Source organism: Alnus glutinosa, chromosome 13 (genome assembly GCF_958979055.1).
Source record: "Alnus glutinosa chromosome 13, dhAlnGlut1.1, whole genome shotgun sequence".
Lineage (NCBI taxonomy): Eukaryota > Viridiplantae > Streptophyta > Magnoliopsida > Fagales > Betulaceae > Alnus > Alnus glutinosa.
In genome coordinates this window covers 19,876,703-19,889,324 of record NC_084898.1, presented here as the reverse complement: position 1 = coordinate 19,889,324, position 12,622 = coordinate 19,876,703, and the positions used below count along the sequence as shown (strand labels likewise).

Below are 12,622 nucleotides of genomic sequence, written 5' to 3'. Positions count from 1 at the left end.
TCTGACTCTCCTCGAGAGGTTGATGGGCCATTCATCAATCAATTGCTTCTCGTTGAGTGAAGATTTCCACACAAAAGCGGGAGAATGCTAACAAGGAGAGTGTCATAGCCGGTGAGGCTACAAAAAGGCCTCGGCCCGCCAGGGTCGAACTTGTGCTTGGTTTCATGGGCCAAGTGAAAAGTGTGTTCAACCATCAGGAGTATGAATTTATGGAGGAGCATATATCCACAAGGGATGCTCCTAGTGTAGAGCATGTCCCAAAAGAATCTCTGTTTTATGCCGAGATGAAATCTTTGTTTTCTCAGTCTTTTCGTTTGTTGTCAAGTTGGTTGTGTTGTGGGGGAACTTGAAAGTTCATAAATGTTAATCCCTTGTCGGAGGCTCGAGTGGCCGAGATGCAAGTTGGCACCCAAGGTAGAGCAACTGAAGAAGGATGTCTTTGGCTAGGGACCAAGAACTGAGTGTTCCGGATTGACTGAGAGACTTGGGATCGGGAGCTCAAGGTTAGTTGAAAACAGCGAGTAAAATTGCAAGGCCGACATTTGACTGAGTTGTCTGAGTTATTCCCGAGGGTGTTAATTATTTGACCGAGGTATCTTACAATCCGAGGAAGGTAGCTCGTATATGTGACTGAGTTGTCTTTCAAACCGGTTGTATTTGAATCATTACCAAGGGAGATAATCGAAGTAACTTAATTGTCTTCCCGAACCGGTTGTATTTCAAACCGAGGGAGACAACACTTTAAGTTGAACCGAGTCACCCCCAGTGTTACCGAGGGACATGATTGAAGTGTGTGTTCCGAGCCGGTTGTGTTTCAAATTGAGGGATACAACACTTTGAGTTGAATCGAGTCACCCCCCTGTGTTTTCGACGGACATTATCGGGATGTGTGTTATGAGCCGGTTATGTTTCAAACCAAGAGAGACAACACTTTGAGTTGATCTGGTTTGAGTTGAACCGAGTCACCCCCCATTGTTACTGAGGGACATGATCGAGGTGTGTGTTCTGAGCCGGTTGTGTTTCAAATCGAGGGAGACAACACTTTGAGTTGATCTGGTTTAAGTTGAACCGAGTCACCCCTAATGTTACCAAGGGACATGATCGGGTTTGTTACAGGGGTTGCCTCCCCGTATGGTTTGTTGTAAGCATTTTCTCCCTGTATGGTATGTGTCGGAGCAAGACCTCTGAAATTTGTTAGAACAAATGTACATATATTGAATAATGATTAGTTTGCATACTTGAGTTGATAGACTGATTTTCAAACAACTGTGGTTGTTTCCGTTGCAACACAGAAATAGCACTTTGAAAGCACAATTATTGTTGATTTGATCTGGTTTGAGTTGTACCGAGTCACCCCCCACTGTTACCGAGGGACATGATCGGGGTGTGTCTTCCCGAGCCGGTTACGTTTCAAACCAAGGGAGACAACACTTTGAGTTGATTTGGTTTGAGTTGAACCAAGTCACCCCCTGTGTTACCGTGGGACATGATCGGGGTATGTGTTCCGAGCTGGTTATGTTTCAAACCGAGGGAGACAACACTTTGAGTTGATCTGGTTTGAGTTGATTTGATCTGGTTCAAGGCATATGGTGGCCCAAAGCTTTGGTGCTCGAATCATGCCGAGTCTACTTGAGGCCATGATGAGGCTTTGCTCGGGATTGCCAAGGCTTTTGTGCTCGATGCTTGCTGAGTCTTTGGTGCTCGAGTCATGCCGAGTCAACCTGAGGCATGATGAGACTTTTGTCTTTTTCTCCTCTTGAGCTTTTCAGTGGAGTCCCTGTATTACCACAGCACAAGGAGACGAATAGATCAAAAACATGAGTTTGAAAGTGATGCTTTGAGTGACCATCGATTCTTGTGAGGCTTCTATCTGTCACCGAGAGAGGCGGCATTAAAGCTCCTTTGCATGTTGCGCAAGCTCAAGGTAATGTGGCTTTTTGCTGCTGTAGTGTACCCCCCATCGTTGCGACATAGAATTCAAAAGGGTTTTTTATTTATTTATTTTTTTTGGCCTGGCCATGTTTTGCTCACGAACGGGGCATTTTGTTTTTATCAAAATTTTCTGATCTTGCTTAATAGAGACCTCTGGCTTGAATATTATCTTCACCTGTGTCTAAGCGGAACATATGTATGCATATATGTAGCAGAGTCTAGCTACTAACAATTTATTAATGCGAAGTATGCAAAATTGCACTAAGATTCAATCATGCGACTTGATGTAGTCTTCTATTTCATCTTGCTTCGTTCCCGTTTATGCTAAAATAAGTAATGATGTGTCATCATTTTTATGTTTTGCAGTGAAGAGCTCATTTTTAATGTCACTGATCAATGCATTAGATACATTCGACTATCTCAAGATTTGATGATTCTTTATGACAAAGATTTGCTAAGAACTGCGTTTCTTGAATTACCAAGTGTTGTGAGTAGGCTAGCGTAAACGAAAATGCAAAGAGTGAACTTATCTCGATATTTTGATGAAGTTGTGCACTGGAGCTCCTCGGAAGATACCCTCGAAATGAGTCCTCAGATTGGATCCTTGGCTCGAATTGGATTCTTGACTCGGAATGCACCCTCGGCTGGAATGGATCATTGACTCGGAATGTACCCTCGGCTCGGAATGGATCATCGGCTCAGATAGGATCCTTGGCTCGGAATGCACCCTTGGCTCGGATAGGATCCTTGTCTCGGAATGAATCCTCGGCTCGGATGGTATCCTTGGCTTGAGTGGTATCCTCGGGTTGGATGGAATCCTCGGCTCGGATTGCACCCTCGACTTCGGAATGCTTCCTTGGCTCGGATGGTATCCTCAACTCAGATGGTATCCTTGGCTCGGATGGAATCTTCTGCTCGGATTGTACCCTCGACTTCAGAATGCATCCTTGGCTCGGATGGTATCCTCGACTCGGATGGTATCTTTAGCTCGGATTGGATCTTCAATTGCTCATATGTGTTGTGTGTTGAAACTTGGACTATTCACTAGGGGTTTTTTTTTTTTTTTTGTTTTGCAGTATAAGCTTGGAATATGAGCTTGGAGTGTGAGCTCGGTTAATAGAGACCTCATATTATGAGAATTAGGTTGGCAACCAATTTAAACATGATGAGAAGTTGAAAACTTATCTCGCATGCCCACAGAGTTGATCACCAATTTGGTGTTTATGAATACAAAATCACAGATCCATAACTGCACATCTACATATTTGGCGAAGGCCAGCATCACTTTGGTGTGGTTGAATGTAGATTTGAGATGTTTCAACGTAGATCTATATAAATCCATTACATACGAGTATAGATATGTTCAGATCTAGATCTGGGCAATAGGATATGTACGATCTAAGGACTGGAGAAGAAGACCCATCAGGCAATATTGGCCGTAATTTTCAGAAATGAAAACTGTCGTTCCAGAGAACGTAGTCACCATTGCGGATTTCGTTTTCGCAAGAAACGATTTGTCGTTCCCACAAACGGTGCCAAACTGTTGATACAGTTTTCCGCATGATGATGTGTCGATCAGGGGTTGGTCTGATCACGTTTTCTCCTGAAATCTGCAAAATAACAAACACTACGTTGGGGGGTGCTCCGACGTTCCCGCTCCGATGCTTAAATTAGAGGATTGCTGGAATATGAGCAGAGTAATTTTATAAGCATAGAATCTACCTTAATAACTGAAGAGACTGGTATTTATAGAGATTGAAGAGCAGTTGGGATAGTTCCCAGTTTGTGCGAGGATCGGTAGTTGAGGAAGCGTGGCCTCGGGCGCACGGACATTTCGGGTTCCACGACCGCCAATCTCGAGTGCACAATCCTTTACAAGTGAAATGTTGTTGGAGAAGCTTCGTGTGCACGATCTAGTTATGTATCGTGCGTCGTGTCCCTTAAATTTCGGGTAATCCCGAGATGTTCGCGGGCTCGGGTGTTACGAGGTACCCTGGTCGGGTGGTCGGGTAGGGTTAACCGGTTGGGCCCAAATGATTTTGATGGACTTGGATAAACTAATATTTTCCCTAACAAATGTTTCTCACCAAGTGTCAAAGGTTAATTTCACATAACATTGGTTATTTCCTTGTTTTAACTTCATAAACCAAAAGGTTAAAGCTATGTAAAGTTGTTGTCATAAACTAAAGGTTAATGCCATGTTTTAGTCTTATAGACCAAGAGTAAATGAGTAAATGACGTGGGTATGTGATGTGGAAGTGTTTTGGTGATTTGACAATTATGTTGATGCTAACATGTCGCAAGGGACAAGTGTTATCTTCCTAGTGGTATTAAGTGACAGTGATGTGGCGGGCCGTTAGTTTTTGGACGGAAAACTTGACTGAGGTACCAATTCGGTATTTTCCTAAAACTGAGGTATTATCTGTGATGTAAATTGAAACTCAGGTACCAAAAAATAAAGTTCTCAAAACTCAAGTATCAATAAGGTATTTAACCCTTAATTTTATTAGGTAAATAAATTATGGCTAGCTCCTAGTATCAAAGGACAAGGATTCTCTACGATTCAAATGAATTGTAGAAGATCAAGTTAGTTTATTTGAGATTATTTGAGAAGTAAAATTATCCTTTTATATTTTTATAGACAAATTTACCTCTCATGTTGGAAATAAATAAAGAATATAGGAAAACTTACGAAGGCAATAAATATGAAATTTAGACTTTAAGGCTCAATCGTAACGATGATATCTTTAAAACATATTTTGTCTACTTTCAAGTGCTAAGGATATAGGACAAAATAGTCCCCAAGATACAATGAATCCCAAAATGTTACTGTACAAGAAAGACCCTTATGGAGAATTGCACAAAAGAAATTTGTAGGAGACAAGAAATAAGCTATATGCTTGTGTGTCCTATTGCAAATGACATCAGAGTCATATTTATAGCGATTTTGGACCTTTAAAATAATGGTCACAAATTTGTAGCCATAAAAAACCCACTTAATGTACACCTTAATAGCATATTTGTAACCAAAAAAAACCTTAAACAATATAGTTAATCTTTTTTATAATCACTAAATCTTTAAATCTGTTTTGTAACCTCCAAATCTTTAAATAAAAATAAATCATTTTCAGGTTTGAGGGGGGACGGGGCTTGCCCCCGAACCCCCTATTTGTTTCTTCGATTTGTTTTTACTTTCTGTCCTTATTGTTTTGGCCCGGTACTGAGCCGTGGGCTGCTGTTGTTTCTTCTCTCTTGGTGTTACTCTGTGAAACCAAGAGGTGAAAGGTAATTTTCTCCAATCCTTATGAGGATTTGGGAGGTTGGGGGTTTCAATCTATTGGTGGGTTGATTTGTGTAAGGTGCCAACAGCCACTTAGTGGAAGGAAAGTATTTTGGCTAGGTTTACAGGTCAATTGTTTTTGAAGCCAGATCTTTGATTTTTCGTCAATATCTGCATGTCACGCGCCCTTCCAAGATGTTAATCGTTGTCCCTCACCTCTATCACACAAAGGCGTGTTTTCCTTGACCGTACGTGTAAGCAAGCGCACATCACTCGCCGGCGCGTGTTGGCTCCATCATCTCCTCCAGTTCGTGGTTGGAGGTTCCCAAGAGTTTTCATGGTTGTTCTGATGGTTGGTGGTCTTCTGGTGCCGGCGTGTGGTATACGCACGCCATCATTGGCGACTCTCTGTGATCATTTTAGCCGGCCAATGTTTTTTTTGTTATTGTTATAGTTTTTTAAGTTTGTGTTATGTTGTTACCCTTGCGACCTGCCATGGTAGATTTTAGATCTAAACTAGATTGTAATACCTGTTTTTATATCAGAATTTGCACTCTCTTATCTTTTATAGTGGAATTCATGTGTAAAGAGAGGCTTGTATTGTTTGTCCATCTGCTTAGGCAATTGCTCCCCAAATCAGGATTCAATCATGGACTTTGTTTTTAGGAGTCTTTGTACCCCTAATCATTACCTCTGGCCCTTTAGATCTCATATTATAATAAAGGTTTTTCATTGTTTCAAAAAAAAAAGTCATAATTATTTGAAATAAATACTTTTATTTATTTATTAAATAAATTTAACATCTCATCCATACAAAGGTACAATCAAGTTGAACCACTCACGTGAGTGAGGGTGTTGGTTTGGAATCACCTCCTTGAGAAATTTGGATTTTACATGCTTGCACAACTTTTATACAACTCTAACTAATTATTTTTTATGATTAACCATTGGATTTGTTTTCCTACATGTGAGTCTTAAATATTCAATGGTTGATTTTAAGAAAAAATTATTAGAATTGTGCAAGAAACATTACTCATTTCATAAAGGTACGTAAGAGCACTTTCAATAGATTATGTGTCTCATTTTTTAAGCTAATTGTGCTTTATCAGCAAAATCTAGACCGCTTTACCTTTGATTCATCTCCGCATCTACATCTGCATCTGCATCTCCATCTCCATCTCCATTTCCATGCACTTTTTGTAAAAATATGAGTAAATGCAACGTTGCCGTATGGCATTGAAATTGGAAGTCAGTGTAAGGCCTCAAGAATAACATTTAGAACATTAGCAACTGCTCTTTTAAACTTTTGTTCAATTTAAAAAATTAAATCACTTTTCTTCAATTTAGCTCGCAAGGTACCCCCTCCTCAAAGGTGGCAGCCTCCCATCCCAAAAGTCCCAAACTCTTTTTTTTTTTTTTTTTATTCTTTTTTTATTATTATTTAAAATAATATTTTAAGTTTTTAATTTTTAATATTTATTTTTCTTAAGAGTGACATTTGTCGAGTTTTTATTAAAACTTATGTGGCAAAATAATGGATTCTGTTAAGTTTGTAGACGGAAAACAATTTTATGGAGTAATTTGTAATTTTCGCCTATCACAAGGACCTTACAATTATATTATATACCACATGAAATGATTTATAATTTAAGCAAACCACAAGAATCAATAGTTTAATTTTCCCAATTTTAAATTCCAATTTTCCGATCTTTTTTAACTGGCGAGAATTAAATGATAAATGACTAGAAGTGGGACACGTTTATTTCTTGTTATTTGGGTTGGGACCGTTGGATAGTGATTCTGTTGGTCGGCACCAACAATGTCTTAAGAAAAAATTACAATTTAGCCCCCTAAACTACCAGTCGTTTTACAGATAGCTCCCCGAACTACCAACGCTTGGACTCTAGCCTCCAAACTATCAAAACATTTGAAAATGCACATTTTGGCGAAATACGCCCATAATACCCATGCCACATGTCGTTTTTCAATTAAAAAATTAATAAAATTTAAATTTAATACTAAAAAAAAAAAACTAAAAATTGCATTAAGAAGCTTAAAAAATATTTTTAGTATATAAAAAGTTGTGGAAAAAAAAATTGATATGTTTTGTAAAAACCTCAAAAAATACTTATTTAACTTTTTTGTTCTTAAAAAAAAAATAAAAAAAAAAAAAGCCAAAATGCAGTTTTGAAAAAAAAAATATTAAAATAAAGTTTTTTTTTTTTTCTCAAAAACCATTTTTATTTTTTATTATAAAAGTTCTATTTCCAAACAAGGGCGAAGCTACGTAGATGGAGTAATTTGTAATTTTCACCTATCACAAGGACCTTACAATTATATTCTATACCATATGAAGTGATTTGTAATTTAAGTTAACCACAAGAATCAATAGTTTAATTTTCCCAATTTTAAATTCCAATATTCCAGTCTTTTTTAACTGGCGAGAATTAAATGATAAATGACTAGAAGTGGGACACGTTTATTTCTTGTTATTTGGGTTGGGACCGTTGGATAATGATTCTGTTGGCCGGCACCATCAATGTCTTAAGGGAAAATTACAATTTAGCTCCCTAAACTACCAATCGTTTTACAGTTAGCCCTCTCAAACTACCAACACTTGGACTCTAGCGCCCAAACTATCAAAACGTTTGAAAAATGCCCATTTTGGAGAAATATGCCCATAATACCCATGCCACATGTCGTTTTTCAATTAAAAAAATAATAAAATTTAAATTTAATACTTATAAAAAAAAGAAACTACAAATTGCATTAACAAGCTTAAAAAATATTTTTAGTATATAAAAAGTCCTGGAAAAAAAAATTATGTTTTGTAAAAACCTCAAAAAGTACTTATTTAACTTTTTTGTTCTTTAAAAAAAGCCAAAACCCACTTTTGAAAAAAAAAAATTTAAATAATTTTTTTTCTCAAAAACTATTTTTTTTTATTATAAAAATTCTATTTCCAAACAAGGGCGAAGCTATGTAGATGAGTGGGGGACCGTGACAACCCCAAAGTTGTATAAAAACTCATAAACAGCCGTAAAAAAAATAATAAATAAATAAATAATTAATTAACTAAATGTATTGGACCCCAAACATTTCTTTCCCTTCGATGACTTTTTTTCGAATAATTCTACATGTATATTAAGTGTCCATCAAATATTTTTTGATTTGGTTTTTAAAATTATTATTAGATGTGTGATTGATCAAATAACGATTTTAATTAAATAGTAATTTTAAAAGTCATTTTATTTTTTATGGATACTTTATGGGCTCTTAATGTACACATAAAATTACTCAATTCGTTTTCTTAATTCAATGCACCAAAAAAAAAAAAAAAAAAAAACCACAAAAATATAGAAGGCTATTTGCCTACTGACACGTTTTTCTCTGTTGGCGCTTAGTTTCCTGCACCCAACTTTCCGTGCTTATTTCTTGCCATCGCTACCCCAAAAGTAACTCCATCGTTTTTCCATCTCTCTCTCTTTCATGGTGACAGATTTCTGAGACAGGTATTTTCTCTCATTTATGTTATCTCAACCTATTTCTTATTGCATCTCGATCTATCTATATTCATAGTTTCAAACCTCAAGTGAATTTCTTTTTTTCATTTTTTTTTATTTTTTGTTCATTCATGCATGGTTGAATGAGAAGGCAATGAAAATGTCTTAACGTTATTGTTTTTTAAATGCACTTGAAATTAATTTCCTTTTCGGCATAACAAAAAGGAAAAAGAGGGGAAAGTAGTAAATATTTCATTTTTTTCGTTGTTTTCTAAAGGGGAAACTTCACTTTTACTCACTGAAATGTCACTCTGCAATTTTTCTTCAAAGTTCAAAAGCTATCAATTTGGTATATTGAATTTTAAAAAATTTGCAATATCACCTTTTGTTAAGATTTTTCGTCAAATCCTAACGGAACGGTGAAAAATTTTCAAAATACCTTTTTTTTAAAAAGAAAATAATAATAAAAAAAATAATTATATTTTAAGGATAATTTTATAAAGTTTATGAGGTATAAGGATTATTTTACTCTTTTACGATTTGATTTAACTTCAAACCCTAATGAGAGGGGGGAGATTGAAAAAATTATGAAAATTAGATACACTAAATTCAGAGTTTTTAAATTTTGAAAGACAACTGCAAAAAAATGATACAAGTTAAGGGGTTAAGTGAATTTTTTTTTTTTTTTTTGAAAAAAAATAAAATTACCTTTATGTTCTGTTTGGTTTATGAGAAAATGTATTAGTGAAAAAGGGAACTTGGTTACTGGGGTTTTGAGTTTCTCTTTTCTTTTTTTATTGTATTTTTTAATTTGTTTTTTGATAACCAAACTGATTATTAGGTAGCTTTAAGATATATTGAATTGTTTAAAGTTGATTTTGGTTTCTACTGCTCTGTGTTCGAGTTTCTTGCTGTTACTTCATGATTCTAGAAATGGGAACTCCATGCAAAGTACAAATCAAGTTTTTTTGATTCATGGGATTGATTTACTAGTGGACCTAGTTAAGTTATTTCAGTGTAAATGAGTTTGAGCTGAATTTTTGTAGAGTTGATCTCAAGGTTAATTTTTATTTTTGGATGTAAAATATTTTATGAAAAATGTTTTCTCTAATATTGAGTGTCTGCCTAGCGTAAAATATTGGTTAACCTAAATATGTTTTTAGTTGATTAAGAAAAATAACCTTCATTATGTGTCAAATGTTTTACACTTCTAAGTACATCATTTTCCGTCACTTTCTCACACCTTCAAGCGGACTAGTATCAGAGTACCTCTTATGGGGCATAACTCTCTAAACGGGTGGATCCCATGAGGGCCATTTCTCAATTGCCTACCCATATTGGGTGACATATGGGCAGACAATTGCATTGAATTTTAATTTCACCTCCACTCTTCCTCTACAGCTCATGTTCATCATCTCTCTCTGTCTCGCGGACAGAAAACAATTTACGCTGAAACAAACGAGGTTGAGGAAATTTAGTTTCTCAGTTAAGGTCGTTGATTAATGCATTAGTCTATATTTGGGTAGATAATCGATTAAAATTGTCAATATAAAAAACTCTTTTAGTGTAATTTGTTATCTACTTACCCTCCAACCTATGTTCGTATGTAATAGCCATGAAAAGAAAAAGAAGTTCAACAGCCTCTGATGCCCAAAATGGCGACAAGGACGCAGAGGAAGTTGCCAATGAAGGAATTCGAAGCATAACAGATCTCCCAGAACCCGTCTTTCTCACAATTCTGCTTCAACTTCCCATGAAGACAATTCTCATTTGCAGGTGTGTATGCAAACCTTGGCGCAATCATATATCCAGTTCCAAATTTGCTAAGTTGTACTCTAGAAAAGCACGTGCTTGTCTCCTGATTCGAACCAATGATCCTAAACGTGTTTCAAGAACCATCCACCTTGTTGAGCTTGAACATGAAAATTTCGATCTGGGGTGTTTATTTTGTGATGCCGGTTGCCCTCAGTGTGACCTTCATGTAAACATGGAACTTGACACCAAAGTTAAGCTTCCATTACGTGATGCCAAGATGGTACTCAACAGCAGAGATGATGTCACTTCCAGTGTGAAGCTTAATCCTAAAGTTGGAGTAAGCAAGAAAAAGTGTTTCATTGCCTCAAAAAACCCCAAAGACCACAAGTTTGGCTTAGTGAACCCGTGTGAAAGGGTTGCTTTGCTTGTCTGAACCCAAACAAAACAACCCTGTTGTTGTGTGCAATCCAATGACTGGAGAATTTATCAAACTTCCAGAAGCAAGCAAGGTTGAGAAACCTAGAGAAAAGATTGATTCTTGTCTGGGCTTCAGTCCAAGAACTAAACAATATAAGGTGATAAGAATTTTCACTCAACAGATTTGTGATCCCATTAGTGGGAGGAAAGTGTATGACGATAAGGTGGCTGAGATACACACACTTGGGACTAGATCGTGGAGAAGTGTGGCATGTGCTCCCTTCATGCTATATGGAATAAAATTTCCCACCTACCTTAATGGAGCAGTTCATTGGTTTCGTCCTGATTTCACGAAGGCGGATTCCAAAATTGTTTATTTTGACGTTTATAACGAGCAATTCCAATTAATTCCAGCTCCCCCAGATAAGTATAATAGATATGGTGGTAAGAATATAAATCTCATAAGCATGGGTGTTTTAAATGGTCATCTCTGCATATGTGATGCTGCTGAGTTTGGCCGTGTTTGCATATGGGCGATGAAGAAGCATGGGGTCCGAGAATCTTGGAGTAAAGTGTTTTCTATTGATACTGAGACTGAACAACGATGGCCTCAAGGTTTATATCATCCATTGAAGAAGTTTAAGAATGGAGCAATACTGATGTACCATGCTCGCAACTGCCTGCTCTATTATGACCCTTCAAGAAAAGAACACAAGTATTTTAAGATTCGTGGAAGTGAATCAAGCTTTGAGGCAGTTGTTTGTATTCCAAGCTTCAGTTCGCTCAAGGATGCTGTGATGGGAGACAATGTAGAGGTGCTGAATGTCAAATCAAGGTAAAATTTTGCTGTTTTGCATTGCATGCATATCTGCTTTATTCAACATCGATAATGACATGATATGTTAAACTTTAAGCTGCATTTTTTTTTTTTTTTTTTTCTGATTTTGTATGACTGAGAGGGTTTAGGAACATTGTTGCATTGGTGGAGGTTTGCTATGGAGACATGGGAAAGATATCCAATCTGCAATTTTCATAAATGTTGCATGTGATATGTTTTAGTTTTTGGAGTGGAGACTAGTTGGTGTTGCTTCCATGCTCTTAAGCTTTAGCTTAAGCTTATCTGTTAAACAATAATTTGTTTGTTTTAGTTTATTTTACAGAGGATCATTCAGGCCCTCTATGTTCTTCTAACACAACTTACAGGTACGGTGTGCAAAATTCGAGCTGCGAGAAGAGTCAAATCTCTCATTTTGGTGGAAGAAATTAGCGATCTGGCGTCGGATTTTTATACTTCGTCTGAGGAAAGCTGCTGAATTTGTTCAATGTCATGGAGTTTAGAAAACAACCTTAGAATAACCAGCTTTTGGTCTGAGGTTGTTATTTTGGGCACCTTTCATTAATGTTTTGGGTAGTTTACCTCCTGAAGGTTTTGTATACTGCATCCAAGGTTTGGTCAGTTGGCTCTATGCAAAAGGTTCTCTTTTGTTAATCAATGACTTCTTTTAAAAGTTGCATGTTTTCCATGCTCTGAAGCTTAACTTTTTCCTATAGTTAAGCTTAGTTTTGAAATTCAGTTCAAGGGTATAGACAAAATGCTTTTGTAATTTTGTGACAGTGAGCTGTTGTCTGAACTTTGAATGTTTTTGTAAATTTGTTCAATGGATTCTGCTGGCTATGCTGTAAGACATATATTTACTAAGTGCTGTAAGACATATAATATGTATGTACGCTGACG

The 12,622-nt window shown here is 36.7% G+C and overlaps 2 protein-coding genes across 2 annotated transcripts; both read left to right on the top strand.

The window, feature by feature from the left end:
* The first annotated feature begins 10,330 nt into the window (after window positions 1-10,330).
* On the top strand, window positions 10,331-10,903 carry LOC133853940 (uncharacterized). The gene has a single exon (XM_062289961.1). The coding sequence runs from the start codon at window positions 10,331-10,333 to the stop codon at window positions 10,901-10,903; it is 573 nt and encodes a 190-aa protein (XP_062145945.1).
* Window positions 10,904-10,940: 37 nt separating this feature from the next.
* LOC133853939 (F-box protein At3g07870-like) lies at window positions 10,941-11,726 on the top strand. The gene has a single exon (XM_062289960.1). It carries the CDS (start codon window positions 10,941-10,943, stop codon window positions 11,724-11,726), a length of 786 nt encoding a protein of 261 aa, XP_062145944.1.
* The last annotated feature ends 896 nt before the right edge of the window (window positions 11,727-12,622 follow it).

Excerpts from the sequence above, each read along its gene's own strand:
- LOC133853939 (XM_062289960.1), top strand. The coding sequence starts at position 10,941 with ATGACTGGAGAATTTATCAAACTTCCAGAAGCAAGCAAGGTTGAGAAA.
- LOC133853940 (XM_062289961.1), top strand. The coding sequence starts at position 10,331 with ATGAAAAGAAAAAGAAGTTCAACAGCCTCTGATGCCCAAAATGGCGAC.